At 38.2% G+C, this 25,551-nt stretch overlaps 3 protein-coding genes across 3 annotated transcripts; 2 read left to right on the forward strand and 1 right to left on the reverse strand.

Moving 5' to 3' along the window:
* Positions 1-780: 780 nt before the first annotated feature.
* On the reverse strand, positions 781-13,374 carry LOC110173141 (solute carrier family 22 member 2-like). Its single transcript, XM_020939160.2, has 11 exons — positions 11,814-13,374; positions 11,464-11,567; positions 10,779-10,933; positions 9,798-9,966; positions 8,634-8,748; positions 4,737-4,843; positions 3,854-4,068; positions 2,384-2,492; positions 2,185-2,297; positions 2,006-2,105; positions 781-1,272 (listed from the first exon to the last, which is right to left on the reverse strand). Exons 1-11 carry the CDS (start codon positions 12,216-12,218, stop codon positions 1,185-1,187), a joined length of 1,680 nt encoding a protein of 559 aa, XP_020794819.1. The 5' UTR covers positions 12,219-13,374; the 3' UTR covers positions 781-1,184.
* A 6,646-nt stretch (positions 13,375-20,020) lies between these two features.
* On the forward strand, positions 20,021-22,065 carry LOC129407703 (uncharacterized). The gene is made up of 4 exons (XM_055149605.1): positions 20,021-20,162; positions 20,259-20,325; positions 20,403-20,507; positions 20,895-22,065. The coding sequence occupies exons 3-4, from the start codon at positions 20,412-20,414 to the stop codon at positions 21,663-21,665; spliced, it is 867 nt and encodes a 288-aa protein (XP_055005580.1). The 5' UTR covers positions 20,021-20,162; positions 20,259-20,325; positions 20,403-20,411; the 3' UTR covers positions 21,666-22,065.
* Positions 22,066-22,704: 639 nt separating this feature from the next.
* On the forward strand, positions 22,705-25,297 carry rom1a (retinal outer segment membrane protein 1a). Its single transcript, XM_020930179.2, has 4 exons — positions 22,705-22,854; positions 23,982-24,412; positions 24,498-24,744; positions 24,824-25,297. Exons 1-4 carry the CDS (start codon positions 22,705-22,707, stop codon positions 25,031-25,033), a joined length of 1,038 nt encoding a protein of 345 aa, XP_020785838.1. The 3' UTR covers positions 25,034-25,297.
* The last annotated feature ends 254 nt before the right edge of the window (positions 25,298-25,551 follow it).

Genomic DNA, 25,551 nt, shown 5'->3' on the forward strand with positions numbered 1-25,551 from the left:
GAGATACAGTAAATATATCATTTATATATTGAACAATTTTGATCCCATAACAGACCCCTGGGGGACTCCACGAGCAATGCCAAGGTTTTTTGATGTATACTTTTCCATTTGAACATATTGCAACCTTTCTGTAAGATAACTTTTCAACCAGTTCCCAGCTACCCCTCTGATACCATATTGTTTGAGTTCATGTTGTAATATTGAGTGACTGATAGTATTAAAGGTGTTCTTAAAGTCAATAATAATACTAACAGCATATTTCTTGTTATCTAGTGCATTTGTGATTCTCTCTATTGCATCGATTATTGTCACTGAGGTGATTCATTGTCCTAAACCCGTATTGTCCTTCATTAATTATTTGATGTTTGTCAAGAAACTTTTCGAAATGTGAGTTGAAGAGTTTTTCAAAAATTATTGAAAATTGTGGCTGTAGGAAAATTGGTCTGTGGTTTGAAAAAAATGTTTGTAAAATTATACAGGTTTGTAAGTCTATGTAATTAATATGCTCTTACTTGTAATTTTATTTTTTATTATCTTGTGACAACAAGGTTAAACTAATCAGACTGCCAAAATCACTTTTAGAATTAAGATAAAGTTACTTTATATCATTATATGTATGTGCATAGCAAATGGTAGCACAACATTTGGGAAAAAAAAAGATAAGTTATGATAAACCATTACTTTATTTAAGTAACAATAAATAAAACAGTACTTTACATAATTTAATTGGTGTAATGTGTGTGTGTGTGCGTGTGTGTGTGTGTGTGTGTGTGCGCGTGCGTGTGTGTGTGCGTGTGTGTGTGTGTGTGTGTGTGTGTGCGTGTGTGTGTGTGTGTGTGTGTGTGTGTGTGTACGTGTGTGTACATGTGTGGTGACACAAAGGACAGCATCAGGTACATTATTGGATTTAAATTTTGAAAAAAAAAAAAAAAACTGAAATGAAGAAATGACACAGGAACTAGCAGCTATAACAACATACAGGCCTACATACATACATATCTGCTCATAATAATTTCACTTGCACTATTTAACATTGACAGCAAATAGGGCCAGTATAAAGCTTTGAAAAAGGTAGCCCTGTGATCTTCTGCATTTGGATTACAAACTGGCTTGGAGTTTTAAACCATCTTTTGATTTTAAAAACACAGGTTACTGGCACAGGGTTTAATGGCTTTAAACTGAGACTAAACTACTGCAGGGTTCTTGTTGTTTGTCACATCATTGGTGGGGAGCAGGTTGAACAGATGTCCATTCGTCTCTTTCTCCTTCATCCTGAATAAAAGACAAAAAATACAGTTGATACACTGATACTTTGCAGCTCATGTCATTAACATTCTCTGAGGGTGTGAAGCTAATTATAGGCACTACTCTGTTGGAAGCAATGGAGTTTGTTTTAACACAGTTTGACCAGAAAGAACTGACTAAGTTGGAAGGTGAGCTGATTTATGCTCTTCAACAAGTCTCTTACACAGATAATTACGATCACCAAATAGCTTTAGCCAACTATTTTTTAGTTACCCTCATCTTTTAGTTGAAAATCAAACTTCTAAACAGAACCATGAACACTCGTATTGATCACAGGCTCCTGAAAATGCTCTATTTAAATCCATTTTGTATTTTGTTTGAGTTTTCAAACAATTTAAATCTTTTTTGGCTGTGTTTGCTAATGTAGCCTTTGTGTCACCATGGTAACTAATGAATATTGGTCATATACATAAATGTAGAACACCTCCAGTTTGATGTCACCGCAAAGTATGGATGGGGAAATTTTACATTCTATAAGTTAACAAGTTAACTCTAGTAGTTGAGCTCATAAAAAGAATCTAGAGCTGCTTAAAATTATGGATTTGCTTGGATGCTGCTAAATATTATTTATTTTCTACATGGCCAATTTTGTCTGTACAATTGTCCTCTGTGTTTTGTGATAGTAGAAATACAACTAGACTTTCAAAGGTGTTTTAAAGGTATATGATTATAATGTTGGTAATGAGCAGGAAGCTGTCACCTCTCTGGGAATTCTATATCCTCTATGGTGTCCGGAAGTGGGACCCCTCTAGTTTCAGGAAGGAGCAAGACCAAAGCACCAGCCAGGATCGCGAGGGAGCCTACAGACAACAACCAGAAAATGCTAGGACAAAAGCAGCTTTGTATTATATAACATTTCACTTTATTAAAAGAAAATACCAAAAATGATGAGGGGCAACTCGAGCCAAATCACAGCTAATCTGTAGAGCAGGAACGGAGCCACGATGCCCCCAACGTCACAGAGGGTGGAGCACACAGACACACCAAAGTTCCTACACAAAAAAAATAAAAAATTTAATTAAATAAGCACTTTAAAATGTGAATAAATACTACTAAAATGATATAAATACTGTTTTACCTGACAAATGTGGGGTAGAGCTCTGTGTTCACAAAAACTACCATCTCAAAGGTAATAGTAATGCAGAGGCGACCAATGCAAGCCACAGCTGTTTTGAACCAGAACATACCTGAAAGAAATGTTTAAACTCATTTACTCAGTACAGAACATTCATTGACTGTAGTACATAGATTTTCATGTAGCTTACTTTTAAATAAATACACTTCATATCTGTAGTTATTGTAGTAGTAGCAGTATTATTAGAATTAAACCAGGACTAAACGCCTCTCCCACGCGACCCACATGCCCGACAACTGCCCAAGCCCACAGATCCTCCATCAGAAAAATTACACAGTGCACCTTTAAATGATTTTTTTAGGAGTTTTTGCGCCCCTGCTGGCTAAAGTGAAAAATTACCCATGTCTGTAATTTTTTTGTTTTTTTTGTTTCTAGTCGTTCATAGAATTGAATCCCCGAATTTGGTACAAATCTGATAATGTTGACGTTTCTTGTCTATGCTAGGGGGCGCTATAGTGCACACTTTAAATATGCTTTATAGTGTATTATATTTAGGCCGAGATCACACATTAGTGATTACAATTTTAGCACAATCAGACTAACCCTGTGCATGTAAGTTTTTTTTTTACTTTTTGTGCCCCTGCTGGCCAACCATGAAAAATGCCCCACGTGAGTAATATAATTTTTTTGCTTGTAATCAGGCATAAAATTTAATCAACACATAGTTTTCATCAATTGTATTAGACTTCACAGACCGTTAGATTTAGGCCGGGATCACGCAGCCATAGTAATATAATAATATAACATAATAATATAATACAATATTTATACAGACTGTACAGACTGTGCACACTAGGGCTGGGCATCATTATGAAGCTGCCGATACGATACATACCTCGATACATAGGCATCGATACGATACATATCTCGATACAGTGCTTTTTTGGTTCGATACAATATATTTCAAATTGATTTGATACGGTTGAATAAAAAATTGTGGCTAAATCATGGCTGTGATACTAAAAGTCTTTGTTTAACAAATTTTTGTGCAAAAGTTAATATGAAACACAAACATTTTAGTCATCAAAACAGTGAAAATGTCAAATGTTTCCCATAAATTAGTTTTTTTCTTCTGAACAAGCAAAAAAAAACTATAGCTCTGTAACAAAATAATTGAGTAAAATACACCAAAAATTAGACTTGTGATATATCGATACAGCAGTCCCCGATATCAATACTGTATCATTACATTAAATGATACGATATATCGATATTTTGATATTTTTGCACACCCCTAGTGCACACATGTTTTCAACGCAGATTAATGTAGATTATCTTAAATGCTGTCCTAAGCCTTACTCTAACAGATGCATTTTTAGTGTTTGATGTCAGATTGTGCAGATAATAACCATATGCTTTTAGTTAATACGCGTTTAAAATATAGTGTATATGGACTAGATACTTGATACTTACTGTCAGGAATACAGACAGTGATAAAACAGGACGCTCCTGCCACAAAGTTGGCTGTAGCAAATGGGAGTCTTCGGCCAATCCTCTCGATGGTGAAGATAATGAGGAAGGCCGCAGGGAATTCCACCAGACCAGAGATCAGGAAGTCTATGTACACGTTTCCTCCTAAAATCCCCAGCCTCATGATCAGGCCCTGGTACACCACTGCACTGGTAAACCTGCAGAGGAATACAACAGCTTATAACAGGATACTGCACTTGTTCAAGTTTAGTTTATTTGTTTATTTAATGAGACAGGGACAGTGAACAATATACACACAGGAGAGATGCATTGTACCAAGTTGTAGCACCAGTGCTAATTTCCACCTGTATTCCTTGAGCAGGGTAACTAACTGATTGTATTTAATTGACTTGAGCTATCATCTACTATTCTTCCTGGAGACCTATGTAGCATGTTTTGGGTTGTTCTGCAGTTCTGCAGAATTGACTGTGACTACAGTGTACTGGGTTAGTACTGGTATCCGTTTTAGCCCTGGTTTAGATGTGGGTTGTTGTAGACCTGATTTAGAACTGATGGATACTCAAAAGGCCAAATATTTTTATTTACAGTGTACTGGCAATTGAGGTGATGTAAGAAATGTCTTTTTAATTTTAATGAATATGTAATTTTTTTAAACGGATAACAAAATTGGCCTTCGTAGAGTCTACTAAGAAGTCAGTTTAAACAAATAAAGCAAATAATTACATATGCTGGAAGGTATGGTATAAGCTCAATAGACAATATATTGCACTTCACAATGTCACCACTAGATGTCAGTACTGCTCATTATATGCTTATGGAATCCAACCTTCTGACCACATGTCCATATTGTGATGGAGGAACATACCAGTTGTAGCTGAGAATAAAAGTGTGTTTTCTCATTTTAGGCGTTCGGATGAGGTCCATGAAGGTGGCAGTGGTGGAATCAGCTGCTGCATTATCGTCCGTCAAAGTCTGCACAAGTATTCAGAGTTAGTTGATCTGATTTGAAAATACCTTTTGTAAACATCTAGCACTGTTATTATACACATTTCAAGCATTAACACATCATAAAGCACGTAATTAATGATAAACAAATGGCAAAAATAAACAAATTAAGACAAGGAATGATTTAAGTATTGTAATTAGATTTGCAATACACCAAGTCATACACCTAGTTCAAATTAGGTTCAGGAGAATTTGAGATTTGAGAGAAGACTGAAATATAAACTCCTAAAAGAATACAAGAATCTCCTAGATATAAGACAGGGGTGTCAAACTCATTTTGGTCCGGGGGCCATATCCAACCTACTTTAATCCGAAAGGGGCCAGATCAGAAAACTCATGACATATAAACCCCCAAAATAACAATACATTTAAATATTTGTGCAGAGAAACACAAATCTATTACAGAAATCTTTTTTAATTGATGAACTCTTTCTTTTACAAAATATTATAATATTATGAATAGGGGTGTCAAATAATCCCGTTAATTGCGATTAATTAATTACAGTCATATTTAGCGCGTTATGTTTTTTAATCGCGTTAATCTCATTTTTAATCTCTAACTTTACTGTTTCTGTATGCGAGTTGCTTTATTATAAAATTTTTTACAACAACACACACACACCACATTTATAATTTTTTTTATTTCGGTAATTCCACTCATTGCCGGAAACCCACACAAAACGCGCGCAGTAAGAGCGATGTAAACATTATGTTAACGTTGGCGGCGTCAGTCGCACAATGGACAAGGTCGTAGAGCCAGTAGAACAGAGGCAGCAGTGCACAGGTAAAAACGCATTCGTGTCTTGGAAATTATTCTCCCGACGTGAAATATAAAAGAAAATAACAAATATAAAATCGCCTACAACTTAAATGTCACTGGTGAAAACAACCTGCATAGGCTCATGATGTCTGCACTACTGTCCTATAGTGACCTGCCACATGAGGGGACACGCACACAAACACACACAAACACAAACACACACAAACACACACAAACACAAACACACACATCTTCATCATCGTCATTAACGTTTCCTTCCGTAGTTACTGCGTGGACACCGCTGTCCTCCCGTGCGCCGCGTACGTTTTCTCGCGTACGCTGCGTAAACCGCACTTACTCCTGTGCGCCTCTAAACCAGAACTAACACCAAGACTAAAACCAGGACTAACCCAGTCCAGGACTAAATCAGGACTAAACCAGGACTAAACCAGAACTAAACCAGGTCTAAACCAGGACTAAACCAGGACTAAACCAGAACTAAACCAGGTCTAAACCAGTTCTAAACCAGGACTAAACCAGAACTAAACCAGAACTAAACCAGAACTAAACCAGGTCTAAACCAGGACTAAACCAGGACTAAACCAGAACTAAACCAGGTCTAAACCAGGACTAAATCAGGACTAAATCAGAACTAAAACCAAAATTATAACCAGGTCTAAACCAGGACTAAACCAGGACTAAACCAGAACTAAAACCAGGTCTAAACCAGGACTAAACCAGAATTAAAACCAGAACTAAAACCAGGTCTAAAACCAGGTCTAAACCAGGACTAAACCAGAACTAACACCAGGACTAATACCAGGACTAAACCAGGACTAAACTAGGACTAAAGTAGGACTAAAGCAGGTCTAAACCAGGACTAAAACCAGGACTAAAACCAGTGATCTCATATATAAAGCATTTCTCTATCAATAATATTTTTTTATAGTTAAGGAAAGACTGGACTTTTTATTGTCTTTAAGTAGACAAAAGTTATGTTCAGATTTCCTGGTCTTTGCTACTTTACAGCAAACAGTTTCTTATTCATGGAGACTTGGGCTCAACAGCCAAATTGAAGAGAACAAACAAGAACAACATTTGCAGGATGCGGTTGCTACATTCATGTAGTTTTAAAAAGCATGACAATATCAAGTAATCCAAAGTATTCAAATTACGTTACTCACTTTAAGTAATTAAATGGATTAAGTTACAAACTACATTTTGGGATATGTAATCTGTAATCTGTAGGGGATTACATTTTAAAAGTAACCCTTCCAACACTGCAGATTAGTAATAGTAATAATAATGATGATACGGTGGAATGTAAGTGACTGCATCTATTAAAGTTTGTTAAACAATAAATGACTTTATAAAGTCACTTTTTTTTTGTTCTATATGAGTCTTTTGATCTGCCACAATAATGTAATAATGAATTTAAATGAAAATACCTGAAGTCTTTTCTCAGCAATTTTTAGGTGAGATTAGAAAGAGATTAATTAGATTAATTAATTACAGATCATAATGAATTAATCGCATGACAGCACTAATTATGAACAACCTGAAACTTTAAGAAAAATACAATTTCAACACAATGTTTTAACATGAACTTGTATGGAAATAGGAATGAGTCAATTTTTGTTGTAAAATCCTGCACTCGGCTCCACTTTTCTCATGTTGGACATTTTGCTGATGAGGGTGTCACGGTCAACAGTCAAAACGATCGTTCTTTAAGAGCATTTGGGAAGAGACAAGTCTTCATTTGTGCTGCTCTGGTGGGAGGGGCCACGTACAGAGACGCTGGAGACGCTGATATGATAAACACCACAGAAAATTAACAATATTTTAACAGAAAATATAATAAAAATATTTTAGTAGAAAATCAGATGGGGGCCAGATTAAAGGTCTTGGAGGGCCGCATCTGGCCCCTGGGCCATATGTTTGACACCTGTGATATAAGACAACAGTTCACTGCCAGTTAATACTGATGCTAACTGTAGGCTCTGCTCTGTTTCAGGCTTTATTAGACTTTAATCTGAGTTTTATTTTAACACAATCTGACCATAAAGAACTGACTTAGCTGCAACTACAACAGGTGAACTGATTTGTGCTGGTAAACAAGTCTCTCTCATCAAATTAGTCACATGCAAGCCAGGATTAGCCAATGTTTTTTCCCGATAGTCACACTCAGCATTTCTGTTGAAAAACAAACTCTTAAACAGGACAACGAACGCTTTTATTGACTAGAACAGACTTCTGAAAATGTGTTGCAATCCAGTTATTTTGTTCAGATCAGTTTTCAGACAGCCTTAAAACTTTTTTGACAGCCATGGTAGCATGACCAAATTTCCCTATCTACCCGGGACAGTCCCAGTTTTGAGCCCTGTGTCCCATGTCCCAGCAGATTTATCTAAAACAAGTGATTTGTCCCAGTTTTATACAAAAAATGTCCCAGGTGTCCCTATTTTTGACCTATTTGATCCCTGCCAACAGTAAAGAGAGCCATAAATTGTCATTTCTTTGGGCAAAAAACAGAAAAGCTGCTTGAAAATTACAAAGAAACTGTGACTATAGTGACTCACATTTTAGTCATGAATGGTCTCTGTGTAACAATTTTCCTCGTTTCACAATTTTATTATTACCAACCGTCATAAACTAAGGATGTCGCAGTTTTTGATTCTGAAAATTTGGTCACCCTACACCGTGGTAACTACTAAACATTCTACCATGAGAGATACATGTAGAACACCCCCAGCGGGATGTCACTTCAAAGCATCAATACCAACGTAACTGCTGCCTTTTGATTTGCTAAATGTGACCATTGAAATCCAAATTTAATCTTGACTAATAAACAAATTAAAATCTCATCCTGTGATTATTGTTTCAGGGATGAAGCCCAAATTCCAGTGTGCTTTCTGCTGTTTCTGTTGTATAGGCTGTGCTCCCCTGACATGACCTTGGCCTGGCTGTGAGTGCAGCTGTGAGTCCAGCCGTTTGTACCTCGATTTTCTTGGACAAAGTCATCTTGTTCTCCTTGGCCATGGCTTCGGTTATTTCCACAGCTTTGTCCTTTTTGTTCTGAGAGAGGAGCCATCTTGGGGACTCCGGGATGAACCTGCAGCAAGAGCAAATGATAAAGTTCAGTGGGAAATGCAATAGGTAGATGTAATGTTTTTGTATTGAGTTGGTTTGTGTGATCTAAATTTGATTTCAATATTAGGGAAATAGCTCAGTACTCGATACTGATTCTGATACCACAATAATAATGAAACACACTCTTTCTTTAAACATTAGCATGTGATTTTCAGCATTAAATCATTGCACTTTCTTTTATATAACCATGCTGTTTTATATCTGTGTAATCCTTCTGTCGTCTGGGTAGGTTCGACAGTGGTCCGTGGACGTATACTAGTCTGTGCTTTTATACTTGTTGTGTAACAGCTCAAGATCATTCTAAAGTTATTCAGGAAAGGTTCATTTCTGAGATGAGAGGCAGATAATTGGAGTGGGAAAAAGACAGAGAGACATAGAGGGCATTCAGCAACTCAAGGGTTACAGTTGTGAACACTATACAGAAAAATGTATAAGAATGTAAGTAATAAACAGAATTTAAAAAACAAACAAACAAACAAGAAAACATTTATGTGGAAGGGTAAACAAGCTTCATTTGAGAATATTTGGGAGCCTGTTTTTGTAAAAGATTTTTATTCAGTTATTGTGGGCACTGTCTTATGTGTTGGTCTTAGTTTTTATTGAAAATTAATAATAAGAATTTCAAAATCAAGTACAATTTTATAATATTTACTACTATAACTACTTCAACAAATTTTATTGTTTTATTTATTATTATCATTATCATTATTGTAACAAATTTATTTCAGAGTTTAAAGGCAAAAGAGAAATTCAATTTGCCAACTGGACAAATGTTTATTTAGGTTGAAAACATTTCACAGCTGCTTTCAAGCTGCTTCTCCAGAACTGAAGAAGCAGCTTGGATGAGCTGCAAAATGTTTTCGACCTAAATAAACGTTTGTCCAATTGGCAAATTGAATTTCTCCTTTCTACCTGGATGACAGAGGGATTTTACACATATTCAGAGCTTAAAATTTTACAGCAAAATATAAATATTTCCTTCTCCACTGATTTGTATTGTGTAAGTCTCACCAGTAGTATGAGAGGAAGAGGATGTACGGGACGGTGATGACCACCTGCAGCCAGCGCCAGTCTGTGATGTAGTAGGCGAGCAGAGGCAAGAGGAGGATCCCCACACTGAAGAACATCTGGTACAGCACCCCCACTGTGCGCCTGAACTCTACGCCCACCAGCTCTGTGACTGCACATACAGCGGAGCTATGTATGGGCTTAAATTCAGTTATGCACATAAGCAAACGTAAATAAATGCATGTATCTCAAGAAAGAGGAAAACATTGTAAGAAAGTACTTTAAATATGTCTCCAAAGTGAAAGTATTGTAATGGTAATATATGTTAAAGTAAAGAAAAACTAAAGACTATAGTTATTGGGTAATAAATGTATAAGTACCTTAAGTAATCTTAATAAAGCATGAACAAAGAATGATTCAGGCCTAAGTAAGGGGTTAGGGCTTAAAGTTAGGGTATTAATTAAGTATTTAATAACTCAAAATATTTTCATAAAATATTGGAGAAGTGTGATTCTGGATCCCAAGCCTAAGCCCAAGACCTGACTAATTCTTAACAGTGCAATTTTTTTTAACACATTAACAATGACGATTATTGGCCAAGTGTGTTAATATAAGAAGTTTAAAAGTTTAACGCTATTAGTAAAACAGAAAAAAAAAGTTTAAAATGTTTTGTAACATCTGTAACATGTAAGTGTAACATTTAACAAATTAATAGAAAATTTTGCTTTGACTAAACAAAGAGCATCTGTTGAAATTGCATTCTTAACTTCTACGATCCAAATCTAATAACTATCTATGGGTTTCAGAATGATGAAGAATTAGGATTGTTGTCATAGCGTTTAACAACTGAAAACAAACTTTTATATCTGTTCAATGGTCCTCTCCTCCACTGCAAGAAAAGTGTATCCTTATTTTCCCTGTGTGGTCAGTCTGCTCACTGTGATTGGTTGAAAAGCTGCTAATAAAAAGTAGTCATTCTCTTACTGAGCACGTATCCCGCCACCCAGCCTCCTTTCACGCCAAAGCCATACAGCGTCCTGAACACCAGCAAAGATGTGTAGTTGGGCGCCACGGCAACCAAGATTCCAGTAATCCCATTCAGCAGGTTGGACATCAGGAAAGAGAGTTTACGACCAAACCTGCACACAACAGGCAAGGGAAATACTACTACTCCTATGCGTTGTGGATCTAATTTTAACATTAGAAAATTAAATACACTGTGGAAAAGTAGTTCTGGCATCAAAGGGTCAAAGAGCTGTTTTGGTGCAATTTAAGGAAGTGTTAAGCAACTTTCTGATGGAGCGTCCGAGAGGTTTTCACTTTGCTTTGAATGTTCCACAGAATGGCAAAGAAAATATCTATTTACAAATGTTTTTGACGCTTTAAATAATATGGAAAAACACACACTCTTACTGTGAGCAGGGTCACCTCTCCATCGATCTGACTTGTAACTCTCCATTGATTAATTTGAGTTAGCAGAAGATTCACAAATTATATATATATATCTTTGTTATTCTACCGTGTCCAAGTAATTTCCCTTTGGATCAATAAAGTTTTCTAAGTTTAAGTCTATTACAATCATTTATTTATCTTTATAGTAATATGCTGTTAATAATCTGTACACTACATCAATATGATATTATTACAATCATTTCAAATACAACATTACCTGTCAGCCAAGTATCCAATAGCAATGCTCCCAATGAGAAAGCCCACATTGAGAGTGGCCTGGTACATGTCCACCAGCCAGGCATCTGAACACACCAGATCAAACTAGAACAAAAAAGTTAATAAAACAGTTCCAAAAAACACTATTGTTTTACATACAAATACACACTAGTGTTACTTTTCAGTATGTGATATGGAGTGACATTTGTAACTGGCTCAAATTAGGGGGTCATTGCAAAACAGTGTGTGCGAGGTGAGTGAATATTATTTGAGAGAGAAGGGAAGTAGTAAAATTGCATGTCCTTCTGTAATTGTGCAGTGAAGCAAATATAAACCAACGCTGTAACTTACTTCAGTGACAAAAGACCGGCGGCCCTCGTAGTCATACTCCCAGCCGTGTTGGCAGCTGATTGTGGGACTGTGAGTCAGGTTCAGGTCCTGGCTCTGCTCACAGCTCAGAGCGCTCTGGTTCAGCTCCACGTCGTACTGCAGACAGGAGCTGGGCTGGAGCTCCCCGGACACATTTAGCAGAGGCACGCTCCTCTTCACACTGTCCTGAAGAGTCCATCCACAGGTCTGCCTCTGCTCCTCCACCCCAGGCTGTCTGCACCAGTGAGGAGGAGTGAAGCCCTGGAACACTATCCCCACGTAGATCCCGGCCCACGGCATAGACACCATACACAGCAGAGCGAAGATGCGTTTCTGGCACGGGCCAAACTTCCCTGCTTCCTCCAGGATGTCATCGAAAGTAGTCATGGTGCAGAGAGGATAAGGAGAAAGAGGAGATGCTGTGTGTCCCGCTGCAGACTGAGCCTCTGCCTCTCCAGCCCCGTCCCCAGTTTTAACAGGCCAGGATAGGGCAAAGGTCCAAACAGAGCAGAGTTGAGGGGCCGTAAAACATTTAGACAGTAACTCAGACAGTGACGGCAAAGGAAGTAAATCAACATATAATCAGTAACAACAATGCACATGTACACGTGACAATCTAAATAATCTAAATGAATAAATTCACAATTTTTTACGACATAGAAATGTGACAAATTCAAACCAAGCTGGTCTGTAGAACAGGTTAAAGCATCATGACTTGAAATAAATCTTTTACTCATTTTAGCACATTCTTTACAGGTCTATATTACACTACGTTCTGATCCAAGTTATACGGTTGTTTTTGCATCAAAAACATACCATGCATTTTGTTTCATTCACATGTTTGACACACAAATCCTGCATATTTAGGCTAAAGGTCTTCAAGTTCAAGTTCAAACCGAAAACACCACCTTGTGATGTCATGTGGAAATGCAGGAAGTACTCCACTGCGTTTTTAAACTCCATGCCATTTTCACTAGAATCATGGATCATTTCAGTCCAGGTAAAAGGTCACTGTTAAACTGAAAACTACGACTAAACAACATCACAAGGTGGAACAGAGCATTTTAAGCTTTTGAGATGTAGACAGACTAATAACAAAGATTTATTCAAACACATGTTAATCAAACAAAACACAAGTCCGGGAATATTTCTGATAAGGTAACAACATTATAACATGATTTAAAGGTCACAAGACCCCATTTTGTCTAATATGATCGTAAAACTTCATCATGGTTTTAGAACAAAATTATAGAAATGTCTCTTACAATATTATAAGAAAAAAGATAAAATCTAAAATATATATATTGAAGTACTCGTTTTGCATTAACAAATCCAGATTTCTAACAAATTAACCTTTTCAATAAACCCATTGTTTGTTTTGAGTAATGGTACCTTTTAGCAAAGTCCCCAATCAAATGTTGCAAATTAGTTGACTTAGGACTTTCCTAATAACACAAATCCAAAGCAGTTTTTGCCCTTATAGTATTGGACAATTAATTATTACATCAAAAGACCACCACAAAAAACAGCAGATCTCTTATTTATTCAAGAGACACCATGCTACTGTATTATGTTTTTGTTGTTTTGGAGTTATGGCGGAGTATCATACCTTGTGAGCAGAAGAGTGTCTCACTCTAATGAATGTTGCTGAATATTACAATAGTATTGGACCTGTAGGAACGTTTCATTTGCGCTTGGATACACATCCAGTACAAGTACAATAATACGCAGAGGAGTGTATCCCTATAATAACGACAATGGGACCAGATCTGTAGAGTTTAATTTGCAACACATAATACCAAAAGCGACACTGACAGGAGCCACATCATACAAGCACTCAGATCGTACTATATATCTTCTTTTTTACACCACTGTATAAATTATAACAATTAACTTTATATCTTTTACATACAAATGCTGTCGGTTCCCATATATTAAGTTATGATACGAGCTGACTATAAGAGTTGGAAATTGTTTACACAGTGTTGTGAAAGTAACACAATAGTATTCATTCACCATGACATTACTATAGGACGAATCTTTGCGCTCATTCAGATTTCCATTCTTCTCAGTACCCAGCCTGGACTTTGTAGGTGGTATCTTGACTCAATATTGGTGCGTAATATTACTCTTTCATTAGGTGGGATTCACATGGAAGTGACGTTATTTACACGTTTTGAGCGTTAGTTCATGTCATAAAGATAAATCACACAGAATTTAGAACCATGCCTATCTTGAGTTACTATTTTTAACAAAAAACAAAACAAACCAGGACATACTATAGGACATCTGTTCAAGGTATTTGGCGTTTCGTAGTTAACAGAAAACACTGCTCTTTTAGGTGAGTGCATGTGAGATGATTCCTTCTTAATATAAGTGGTTTCTTAATTGCAAAACAAACACAAAGCTGTCTTTAACCCTGTGTCGATCTTTGCAACACTACAATACAAAGCAACTGCAATATGCTAGGTAATACAATAAATAGACTGATTGACGATCGAGCGTTACTATGGAATAACACTATACCAGACAAAATGATCGCCAGGTATGGTAAAAAAAAAAAAAAAAAAAAAATCAAAAATTACAATTTCAGAGAGACACTCTTCCCCCCAAAAACCATTAAGGGGGTTGTACAAACAATGGGTGCATGAACCCTTTCTGAATCAAATAACCCCACTTAAGATATAAATAATTCAGTTTTTATATCCATATTGTGTCACTCTTTGTGTGCCCAAACTGATACAGTAAGACCGAATTGTTGACGCAACCACTCCTCCCAAAACATTTAACGCAGTTAGACATCATCCAACATCATAGGAAGGACAGATGATCGCACAGCATATATTGAACTTTGTCGCGAAAGAACCTAGATATAGATCAATTTCTACACTCGGAATATGAAGGATCACAATCACAATCATGGCTCACACAACTCTAGACTACTTGGCAAAATGCAGTTAACACAACACATAAACGACGGCACGCCAGCGCAGTAATTGACTAGCGAGAATGACGTATGGCTGGTTTCTCTCTTGTCTTTTTTGTTTTTTATATGTCAGACGAATGATTCATATTAATGCGCATGTCCTGTCTGATATAGTAGTGTTTCTTACCATATGTTTAGCTCCTTGGACAGTTAATGTTTGTAAACTCTTAGGAATGACAGCTAAAGCCGGATGGATCCTGAACAAACCACAGCAGGAGCAGTGATGTTTGTGAAGAATGCACTCTCTCACTCACTATGGCACCATTCCGAGCACTCGGTAACACACTCTCATATAATTCAAAGAACTTATAAAACACTTAGAGTTGTGCATCTTTATCACTCGACTCCTCAGTATCTATCTCTTCATATGAGCGGAGGAAGACTCAATCATATGGCGATTCATAACAGTTCATACTTCTGACAGCTCATACTTCCTTCATCATATGTGTGCACATCATCGTCATCAGTTCTTCACTCTAGCAGTCGACTACATTAAGGTTCTAACGAGCTATTCCTCTTTTTCACTACGTACCGGTAAATACCAGCTCTCATCTGAGAGATAGAATACAAGGTACAATGTATTAAAATGCATGTAGTCAAAGGTTGCTTGTGCATAGTAATATCTTCGCTCTGCACGGATATCTCAAAGTAGATCACATCACGCCTTTCTCCACGATATATTATTGATATGAGTAAATATGCATGATATATCTTTAGTGGCACAGGTGTTGAACACTGGCCCCACTGTTGAGAGGGGTGAATATGTGGACATGAATAAAAACAAGGCTCAATCTGGTTCTATCCAAGGCAACCTAAAATGTACCAAGTGGAGTGTCCGGAAAGCTAAGTCAATGGAGTCCCCTAGATAGAGAGACCAAATAAGAAAGCACACCAAATTGATAAAAGTATCACTACACACTATAGAGTTATCAAAAAAGAGACCAGCACAGCAAGAATTAAGACATAGTGAAGCAGGAAATTATAACAGTGGTTTCTCGCCGTCGCTTCACTCTCAATGTAAGATCATGCTCTAATGGCCACTTCACACGCAGTACACAGGTGCTTAGCCCACCATGAGCATCTGGGCACACCACACCTGAGGAATACTTTATTGAGTAGACAAAACTGCACCCAAAGAATCTCTTTCTAGCGGGAGACACGTCCTTCATGTGCTCACGGAGTCCTTCACACTGATGCTCACTGAGATAGGCTAAGCAATATAGAGGTAGAATAAATGTATTATGTCACAGCGACAATTGATTGATTTTTAAGTCTTAAGAGCTCTATGTCATAAGTCTAGTACTCATTGTCCAAGCGAGTCACAGCCATGTATCACACGTCACTAAACCATTCTTAAGAAGGACAACTAGGAGGGTTGGAGCATTAGGGTCATATCAGTAAGGCTTCAAAAAGAGACCTCGCAAGACAATTGACAGTTTTAATGTAGTGCATACCATTCGAGAGTACCGCTAATGGTCAGACCATCAGTTTTGCCTATGCTTACAGTATCTGTCTAGGTAGTAAAATGCAAACCATTACCTGGAATGCTATTTTGGCAACAGATACCAGGATGGCCGGAGCCGGCACCATTCAAACAGTACCAGAGAGAGGGTTAGTCTCATTTGGCAAGTAGTCCAGAATCTAATGTCGAGATTATAAATGACTTTTGTCATAATATGGATATTCTCAGGTGGAAGAGACTCATGTACAGACATCTACACACACTCTTTGCAACCGTCCCACTACTACATACAGAGAGCATCCCATAAAACTTACGCTCTGCTATATCACTTAATAAGGGCCTTAATCAACCTCTTGCCTCACACTAACAATTCCTAAAGCATATCCATGAAATACTAAAATTATGGCAAGCATCACTCATCTCAGCATTACTATCACAAGATCGTAATCGAGTAGACAAATAATGTCACTCTCAGGAAGCATAGTGTCTAATGTGCAGTATATTGTTACCAAACACACATACATCGGAATCGCTAGAAAGATAATGACGACAACTTATCGCGAAGCACACGCTGTCACTAATTAAGAGGAGTCGTATGTTCAAAATGGCACAACTGCTAACACTCTAGACTAGACACTCACAGTGACGTGCTATGAGAGTGTAAGCGAGCAAGGAGGAGATGTGCATATACCTATTAACGGCAAGATAGAAGATTCGACTATCATTGTCACTCAAGGTCAAGCTACTTCATCACTCTATATACAATGAGGAAGAGCTTTACCACTTGTAAAAAGAGTACCAATCACACACTCATGCATCCAGCACTATTGTCCAGGTCACAATTAAAATACCCAGTTTCGCTGTACACTTCTCGGCATACCCCTGAGATAGGACACTGACTCAACACGATAATGCAACCCGAAGAGATGTCACACTTCGGTGTAAGCACAGCGATAAACCAATAACCGATCATTGTGGTGCGCTCTTAGATATCATTGAGTATCACAGTCACGAATAATATATTTCCACCAAAAATACACTCCAGTCTATCTACTCAATTTGTTGGTGAACACATCATTCTGTATGAGCCGCGAGGTCATTCTTAATAATAACATGGTATGATCCATGTTTTTCTATCTTCATTAATTGCACTTAGACTCTAAAAGCTTATCTTACTGGATACATCACTATCTACATGAGAGTAGACACTATTTAACCTGTGAGTACACCCACCATCGAGACCTAATAGAGAAGACTCAAATTATAGTCAAAACTCGATGGGAAATCAACAACAAGTGCTACAAACATGTTGTGCAAGACATCATAGTGAGAAGAAGGTAATCCCTCTCGTCTATTGTGGTATGGCTAATACTCGTCACAAGTCATTTTCCATGGTTAAAGGGAGGAGCTCATTTGATTTATCAAGCCATTAATAAAATAAGAAACCATATGTGCAAACACGCAAGCAGATTCGAGCTATCATCACCATCACCATTTGCGACGCGACTGTAAATGGTACAGAGAAACAGTTCCAGAGAGACAGCAAGTAATGAAGAAAATAGAATCCACATTCACGCGTATGACCGCACGCGAAACTTTCACAGGATGGAGACGCCGCCATTACTCGATGGAGGGACCAAACACGACAGAGGAGGAGAGATACACCCCGAGTGTCAGAGTCACATATATGAGCTCATTGACACTGCTCTGAGCTCTTCCCGGTTTTTGATCGGCCCCGACCATGGAGCCATCAAGTGAGCACCCATCACCTAAGGTGACCATAACAGTGAACGCCGCATCACCCTGGTTGACATCCACATTGAGCAGCCGTCGGCCCGGATTTGTTACGTGGGGTTGGGAGGTGCGTGTTCGACCTGAAAACTTTTTCCTCCCTCCTGTCTGAGTCATCCAAGAGCCAACCAAGTCTTCGTCACTCTCGCTCCTAATAAGACAAAAGTTACACAGTCTACTCACTACGATGTCATGTGAAAAGACGCATCCACGAATCTAGCTTAGAACTTCTGATCCTGCGATCAACAATGGAGTATGATCACGTGAAGCCCACATCTGTATCCTACTTGGACAGACGCATACACAGAATATAGCATATGAACTGCACCCTCCATACTTACACTGGAATTCTCTCTCACGGAAAACACTCATGTATTTTGGGATAAAATACAAGAAGTGACTATCCATTGGGTGTTTTTCGTACTACCAACTCACACATGATCCCATCATCATCACCATGCGATTTCACTAGAATCATGAAAGACGAGATAATGAGCCAATCAGCCAGTACGAATGAACACTCTATGACTTCCTAGGAGACCTACACCATAATGGTAGACGCTGTTAACCTAGGACATCTCACATTGCTTGACTTAATTACGCATGCTAAGCACGACTACTCAGGCATAGGAACAGTATCCCATGGACGTATCCAGGTCGGATGACCAATCATCATCAAAATGGCGTGATGACGTCACCCGATCAACACCGTTGGAATGAAAAAACAGACAAATCACACGGACGTTGAGTTGGTTCTCTATGAATTTGCCCTCACTTAGGTCTCATTACACTCATAATTAGCAGCAACCAGTGGCTCTCAACACTCACGAGGCACTGCCTTTAACAATTCAGTTTCGATAGAGTATACATATCCGAGACTCGCGGACGACATGTGACAGCTGATAATAGCGTCCCGCCGATTGAACTTGCATGAGGACTAGTATTGGTGGGGCCGTTTGGATTTGACTCACCCTGAACTACCACCGTATCGACAGTCGAGCATCCCAGTCAGACCCGTCAGAGACACTCACGCACAACATAGTCTTCAGCTAACCCATTACGCTACCAGGTGCTCCTATGGACCTCATAACATGGTTCAGTTGTGGTCCATTAGTAGAGACATGACGATGTCGCGCTCACGTCGCGTGATTGCTACAACTTTGCATGCCAACATAATTAAAAAAGCTTACATTTCTAATCTGATCTGGTCGCCACCAATAATAAGGGATCATGGTGATGGACTTTCATACCTCGCGGATTGATGTAGTTGAGACTGGGGTTGGGGTTCTGTTAGGCTTCCGATCCTCATCTTCAGTTCCTCACTCTGTGGTCTTCTCCATACAGTTTAAATCATATTCTACTCATGTATTTTGATTCGTGGAGGGTAGCAAACAACACTGACACTTCATGCATGTTAAATAAATGATAAATAATTGCATGATAACCTCAAGACTGTAAATTTGGGATTGGGCAAAGTTCAATACTCACATTCTTGTTGTAAGTGTTGGAATTTTATATTTATAATATTGAGGTAGTTTATAATATTAATTTATTACTAAACATAAGAGATGTGATATATTTAATTAACCTTATTTGATGGATTCAATGTCATATATTGTGTAGTGTTACGTTTTTTTCCTTTGGAAATTAAAGATCTATTATACATTGTCGTGCACACTGATTCATTAATATTCATTACTAAGTATAATTAATAGTTTTTACAAATAAAAATGTTTTATTTTTACCTAAATTTGACTAACATTTTGTGTGTGTTTTTTGCCCATTACAGGAAAAGGCAGATGATATGGGCCGAATAATGTAAGTTGGAGTTGGAGCTGTAGTCAAAAAGTCAACATGACCAATTAGTAGACAGCGGAATAGAGTGTAATCACGTTAATTCGTTTTTTTGAAATCTAAAATCCTACAGAATACTACATGAACAGAAATGATGGGTTGCAGCAAAGTTTGTTGAAAACAGCGGTGAGGGTGGAGTGCTTGGGAGAAGAGAGTTCACGAGCAGTCGTCACTGTTTGGAGGCAGAGCTTCAGAAGACACGCTTGGAGCTCAGTAACCTCACAGAGAGGTTTACAAGGTAAAAGCAAAACAACTAACAATAAATACATGAATAGAAAAGGCAAAACATGTCATTGTCTGAGCTATAACAAGACAAACTTTTGTATCTTTTTAGATTACATGACAACTGCTCTTCAACACAACAAACTAATAGTCTGCTAGAGCATAAGCTTCATTTGGTGGTAAATCAAACAGCTATTTCTATTCACCAAAGCAAAAAGTGGAGTTTTGTACTGTAAAATAACTTATTTTTAAACAGGCTCAGAGTATGGAAGGGGAACGTGAAAGGCTAAACCAACGTATTTCAGCTTTAACAGAACGACTGGCCGATGCAAAGTTTGTGAACACAGTGGACCCAAACAATGTAAGATGTCGCCACTCATGTCTAGACACATATACTTACTTACATGTACTTAAAGTGCAATATGGAATGTTTCTGGTGGAGGGTTCATCATTTACTTGTCTCCTTAGAGGTGCTTTATTTATACTGTTCCAATATAGCATTAAACTCTCCATAGAGACAGACATGCAGGCAACACTACTAGCCCAAGTTATTACTCAGTTCGGTGGATAGACAACCCCACTCACAGTAAGAATGCATATCTTTCTGTGTATTCTGACCAATAAAAACACCTGTAACTGAAAGACGATATTGCCCTGCTGTGGAACATTCTACTCAAAGCACCTCCATGGGGGCCGGTACATTGCACATTTAAAATGAATTAATCTGCAGTTGTGTATTTTTTTTCAGGCACCTCAACATCATGGTCAGTCAGGTGTTGATCCAGATGTTCCCCTTGTTGCCCCTCCTCCAGCTCAGTTCATGGACAGTCTGAACTTCCCTAAAGACAAAGTTGTAGGGCAGGAACAGCCTCTGGGTTCAGTCCCAGAAGAAGAGGAATCTGACTGGTCAGAAATCGGTGAGGAAACACCAAGATTTGTGCTAACAGGTTTGAATCGAGGCCAGGCATGGAGACACAGAGGGGGTGATGAAGATAAGGCCAACGAGCTAGAAAGAGAAGAGATATTTAATCCAAATTCATCACATTCTTCAACTATGTCTCACCTGCAGTTTACAGTTCACAATGAAATCCTGCCTCTCACACAAAGTAATCTCTCCAAAATCGTGACATGCCAAAGTTCTTACAGGATCACCACAAGTCCAAGTTTAGGGTCCGCTGTTCTTGTCCGGTCAGCGAGTTTGGAGGAGATCCCCATGGCCCATCACACCACAGAGCTCCAAAGCACAGAGGCCATGACGGACCTACACCACTCAGGAGCAGTTCATGACTCTGATAATGAGTTCATACATCACCTGAAAAACAGCAGACACACGGCGCATGTGAGGCCAGTGGACAGCAGTGTTTCTGAGATGGATGCTGCAATGTCCAATCTGCAGTCAGCTGAACGCATTCTGAACCATCTTATATCTGAAACACAGCACAGTGAAACTGAGCACAGCTGGCCAGAGCCAGAGGCAGTGTCAGAGAAGTTACTCAAAGGGGAGCGGACAAAACTCTAACAGTGGCACCAAGCGGTCCGAAGGGAATATGATTCAATTTTAAATTGAAATGAGGGTTATGTAACTATATGAATAGATACAGATATACAATATATTTGGGCATTAAAATGTATATATACCCTTCGACAGTGAGTGTAAAATTGTGATTAGCTAATACCCAGTGTAAGTACTTTGTGGTAGATAGTCATATACTGTAAAGTATAGTTACACATTTTGCCTACTGTAAACATTAGTGTACTCTTTAATGTGGAATACTCATTAATTACTGAATAATGTGTAAAATAGAAAGGTGCAATTAACATTGTTTCTCTGTGTAATTAATAATTGAGGCTGACAGGATTCTTGGCTAAGATGTAGGTTGTAGTCTCAGAGTTTAATAAACTAATAAACACATATTTAAGTTTGTCTTTCCTTTCAAAGTAAAACTACACCTGTAGTGTTAGTTATATATCATACTTGGTATAATACGTGTCAAAATAACCCATACTGTTTATCAGTGACAGAATGTAGCCTATTCCCTCCCATACCTGAATGTGTCCATGTCATTATTAAGTAGGTTTGTTTTATGTGTTTGTGCATAAGGGGGTGATGGTTGCTGAGCAGACATTGGCCTGGATTGATCAGACCTGTTTAATAGGATAGGAAGGCATTAGCTGTAAGATGTGCACCCCAGCCAAGTTCACCAAATCCACTGTACAACCCTCTGGCAGGTGTACAGTGGGTGCTAGGAATAACACAACTTTTTCAGCATTTTTGAGGGAAGCAATTAAGGTAATTATTAAAATAGAGGATTACTAGATCCAGACTTCTATTGCTATTACTTGCATTGCTTTATTTTAGAAAATTTAAGTACGTTTCAAATACTGCTTAGCCATAACAGTTTTGCTCACATTGTTCTCAGTGTCAAGTTAAATATTGGTTTATTTATTTAACCTCATGTCTATATTTTCAGGCAGGGGGTTAGGCTGCACCTTTGTATGTTGTTGCTCTCCTTCCCCTTTTCCCCCTGTGAGTCTCGGGCTCCCTGATTGCTGCGATCATGGTTGTGATGAAGATGAAATTTCCTTTTGAGAAAAGAGTAAAGCTGGCCCAGGGACTGTGGCTCCTCTCGTGGTGTGCCACTGTGGCTGGCGCAATGACCTTCAGCCTTGGGTGCATCCTCAAAACAGAGCTTCGCAGGAGAGGAGAGGTATAAACAGCAAACCAGACAGAAATGATTAAATTGGCAGTTTTATTCAAATGCAAAATTCTTTCCTTAAAAAATATATAATCCTAATAGATGAATGTTTTATTATTAAACGTAGTGGTTTTAAATGGAAAAGGTATAACAAAGATAAAACGTGTGTTCACTCTTTGTTAAACAGTTTAATATGCTAAAACTGACTTTTAGAGGTGATGGTTTGAAAGAAATTCAATTTGCCCTTGACAAAGAGTTATTCACGTGACCCAGTTTGGATAAGCAATAATGACCTTAGGCTTAATCTAAATCTGTGCCTTAAGCTCTTCATAAGAGATAAGTAGTAGTAACTTCTATTTGACATACCTGTGTCCATAGAAATTATCTGAATTAATTTCATTGGGAGCACACTTCAGTATATTCCACCCTGTGTGTTTATGCTCTTTGTTATTGAGTGGTTGATTACACTGTTTATGTCTGATATATAATTATGTATACAAGACTGAGATGCAGTGGCTCTTTGGCCTTTAAGTGCTATGTAGGCACAGTCTATTTAACATTTGAATGGACTTATTATTAGTCAGTTTAGACTCTGGCCAAAGAACAACACATGGATCACCTCCAAGAACAAACTCACTGTGAGCCAAATGCAGAACAATATCCATCAGCCACTTTCAACTCCCTTGGCCTCCTATTATGTTTAAACAGCAGCAAGAGACACAATCAGTGCAGTCACTTCTGTAGTGCCGTACAGTACTCAACATCTGAAAAGTTGCTTAGGGTAACACATATTTAATTTGAACAATGAAATCTTTCCAACTTTCCAAATCACTGGTTATGTTTACATGCAGTCCAATGATCATAATCTGATTTCTGAAGTTATAGTTAAAATTGAAGTTTAAATTTTTCTGAATGTACTCACTTGTGCAGGTTTTGACAAACAAAATTATGCAAGAAGGGCAACCTCATGTGACTAAGATAGAATGGGTTACCTGGTTATTCTAGTTATCAAATTTTTACTGGCCATATAGGTACCCAGTGTTTTAAAACTTCCAGTGTATTTCAGCTAATTTCAAATGGCAAATAAATAATTCCACATGATGAAAACCCCATACAAACTGCAAGTCTGATCCTGTTAGGTAATGGACAACACCGACATACACATTGTACCAAACACCCTCATGATCGTGGGTCTGGCCTCTTTGGGAATCAACTACTTTGCCGGAAAGATTGGCCAAGATGCTCTAGATGCCGGCAGATTTCCTCGCTGGAAGAATTTCTTGAAGCCCTATTTTGCAATCTCCTGCTTCTTCACAGTCCTTATGTTACTGACCGTTGTTATGAACTACGCCATGAAGGGCAGTCTGGAGTCCTCACTAAAGGTGGGCCTAAGAAACGGCATTCGCTTTTACAAAGACACAGACACCCCGGGGCGATGCTTTCAAAAACAGAATATCGATCGACTACAGATGGAGTTTCAGTGTTGTGGAAACAATGACTTCAGGGACTGGTTCGAAGTGCAATGGATCAGCAACCGCTACCTGGATTTCAGCTCAAAGGAAGTCAAAGAGTAAGCTGTTAAAAATAGCCTGCCTATTTTCTTTCTGATTTCCTAAGCCATTTTAACCCCTTTGTGTCTTGTCTGTACTCCAAAGCCGAATCAAAAGCAATGTGGATGGCCGGTACTTGGTAGATGGAGTCCCATTCAGTTGCTGTAACCCCAGTTCTCCAAGGCCGTGCATCCAGCACCAGCTAATGAATAATTCTGCGCACTATAACTACGACTATGAGACCGAGGAACTCAACATCTACATTAGTGGCTGCAGAGAGGCGCTACTAGACTACTATATGAGCCTGATGAATACTATTGGTACTGGTGTGTTTTCTGCATTCCTCTTACAGGTACCATACTTAAAATGCACAAACATAATTGCCTTTTCACTTGTCTACTGTATTTACTGTATATCTTGTTTTTTTTCAGGGCTCAGTGCTGGTGAGTTTGCGGTTCTTGCAGACTTCTATGGAGGCAGTGGTAGGAAAGGAGAACACAGAGATAGAGACAGAGGGGTACCTGCTGGAGAAGGGTGTAAAGGACACTGTCTTGGAGTACTTGGACCCAGTACTGAAGTTCTTTCTCCTTAAGAACCAGGTTCAAGAAGGAGCTGAGACAACAGGCCCTGAAAATGCCTGAACATACAAGAAACACACTATATTTTATCTTTACGCAGAGAAACTGATGAACAAGTGATTACATCCCAGCAGATCAATAATACAAATTCCGAATGGCATACCTTTCCCCTTACTTACAAAGGACACATTCAGTGGATTACACTTGATTTATTATCTAGTGAAAATTTACAAAATATCCTGTATATTTTTTATCTTTTCTTAATCAAATAAATGTAAATAATAGCCTACTATGTTATATTTTTCTTGCTGTAATATTACCAAATTATAAATGGTGCTTTGGAGCTATCTTCACACATTGCTCAAATGTATTCTTACATATTGTTCAAAACTTAAAAGTAAATGCAGATAATTGTGTTATAATGTAGAGACTCTTATACTATGTGCATGTGGGTGAAAATAATTAAACAATTTATTAAAATTAACAATAATAAAAATTCTCAGATCTGCCTGTGTTCCTCCCTCAAATAATCTCTTAATACCTGCCTCAATCACATCTCATCCAGGTGGATTAAGGATTAT

The sequence above is a fragment of the Boleophthalmus pectinirostris genome, unplaced genomic scaffold (assembly GCF_026225935.1).
Source record: "Boleophthalmus pectinirostris isolate CB_2022bp ecotype Guang Dong unplaced genomic scaffold, ASM2622593v1 HiC_scaffold_13, whole genome shotgun sequence".
NCBI classification, from domain to species: domain Eukaryota; kingdom Metazoa; phylum Chordata; class Actinopteri; order Gobiiformes; family Gobiidae; genus Boleophthalmus; species Boleophthalmus pectinirostris.

Excerpts from the sequence above, each read along its gene's own strand:
- LOC110173141 (XM_020939160.2), bottom strand. The coding sequence starts at position 12,218 with ATGACTACTTTCGATGACATCCTGGAGGAAGCAGGGAAGTTTGGCCCG. Across the intron at positions 9,967-10,778 it reads GGTGGCGGGATACGTGCTCA|TCACAGAGCTGGTGGGCGTA; the intron begins GTAAGAGAATGA and ends CTGTATGTGCAG. Across the intron at positions 4,844-8,633 it reads CTTTGTCCAAGAAAATCGAG|ACTTTGACGGACGATAATGC; the intron begins GTACAAACGGCT and ends ATACTTGTGCAG.
- LOC129407703 (XM_055149605.1), top strand. The coding sequence starts at position 20,412 with ATGGAAGGGGAACGTGAAAGGCTAAACCAACGTATTTCAGCTTTAACA. Across the intron at positions 20,508-20,894 it reads ACACAGTGGACCCAAACAAT|GCACCTCAACATCATGGTCA; the intron begins GTAAGATGTCGC and ends ATTTTTTTTCAG.
- rom1a (XM_020930179.2), top strand. The coding sequence starts at position 22,705 with ATGGTTGTGATGAAGATGAAATTTCCTTTTGAGAAAAGAGTAAAGCTG. Across the intron at positions 24,413-24,497 it reads AGCTCAAAGGAAGTCAAAGA|CCGAATCAAAAGCAATGTGG; the intron begins GTAAGCTGTTAA and ends TGTACTCCAAAG. Across the intron at positions 24,745-24,823 it reads TTTCTGCATTCCTCTTACAG|GGCTCAGTGCTGGTGAGTTT; the intron begins GTACCATACTTA and ends GTTTTTTTTCAG.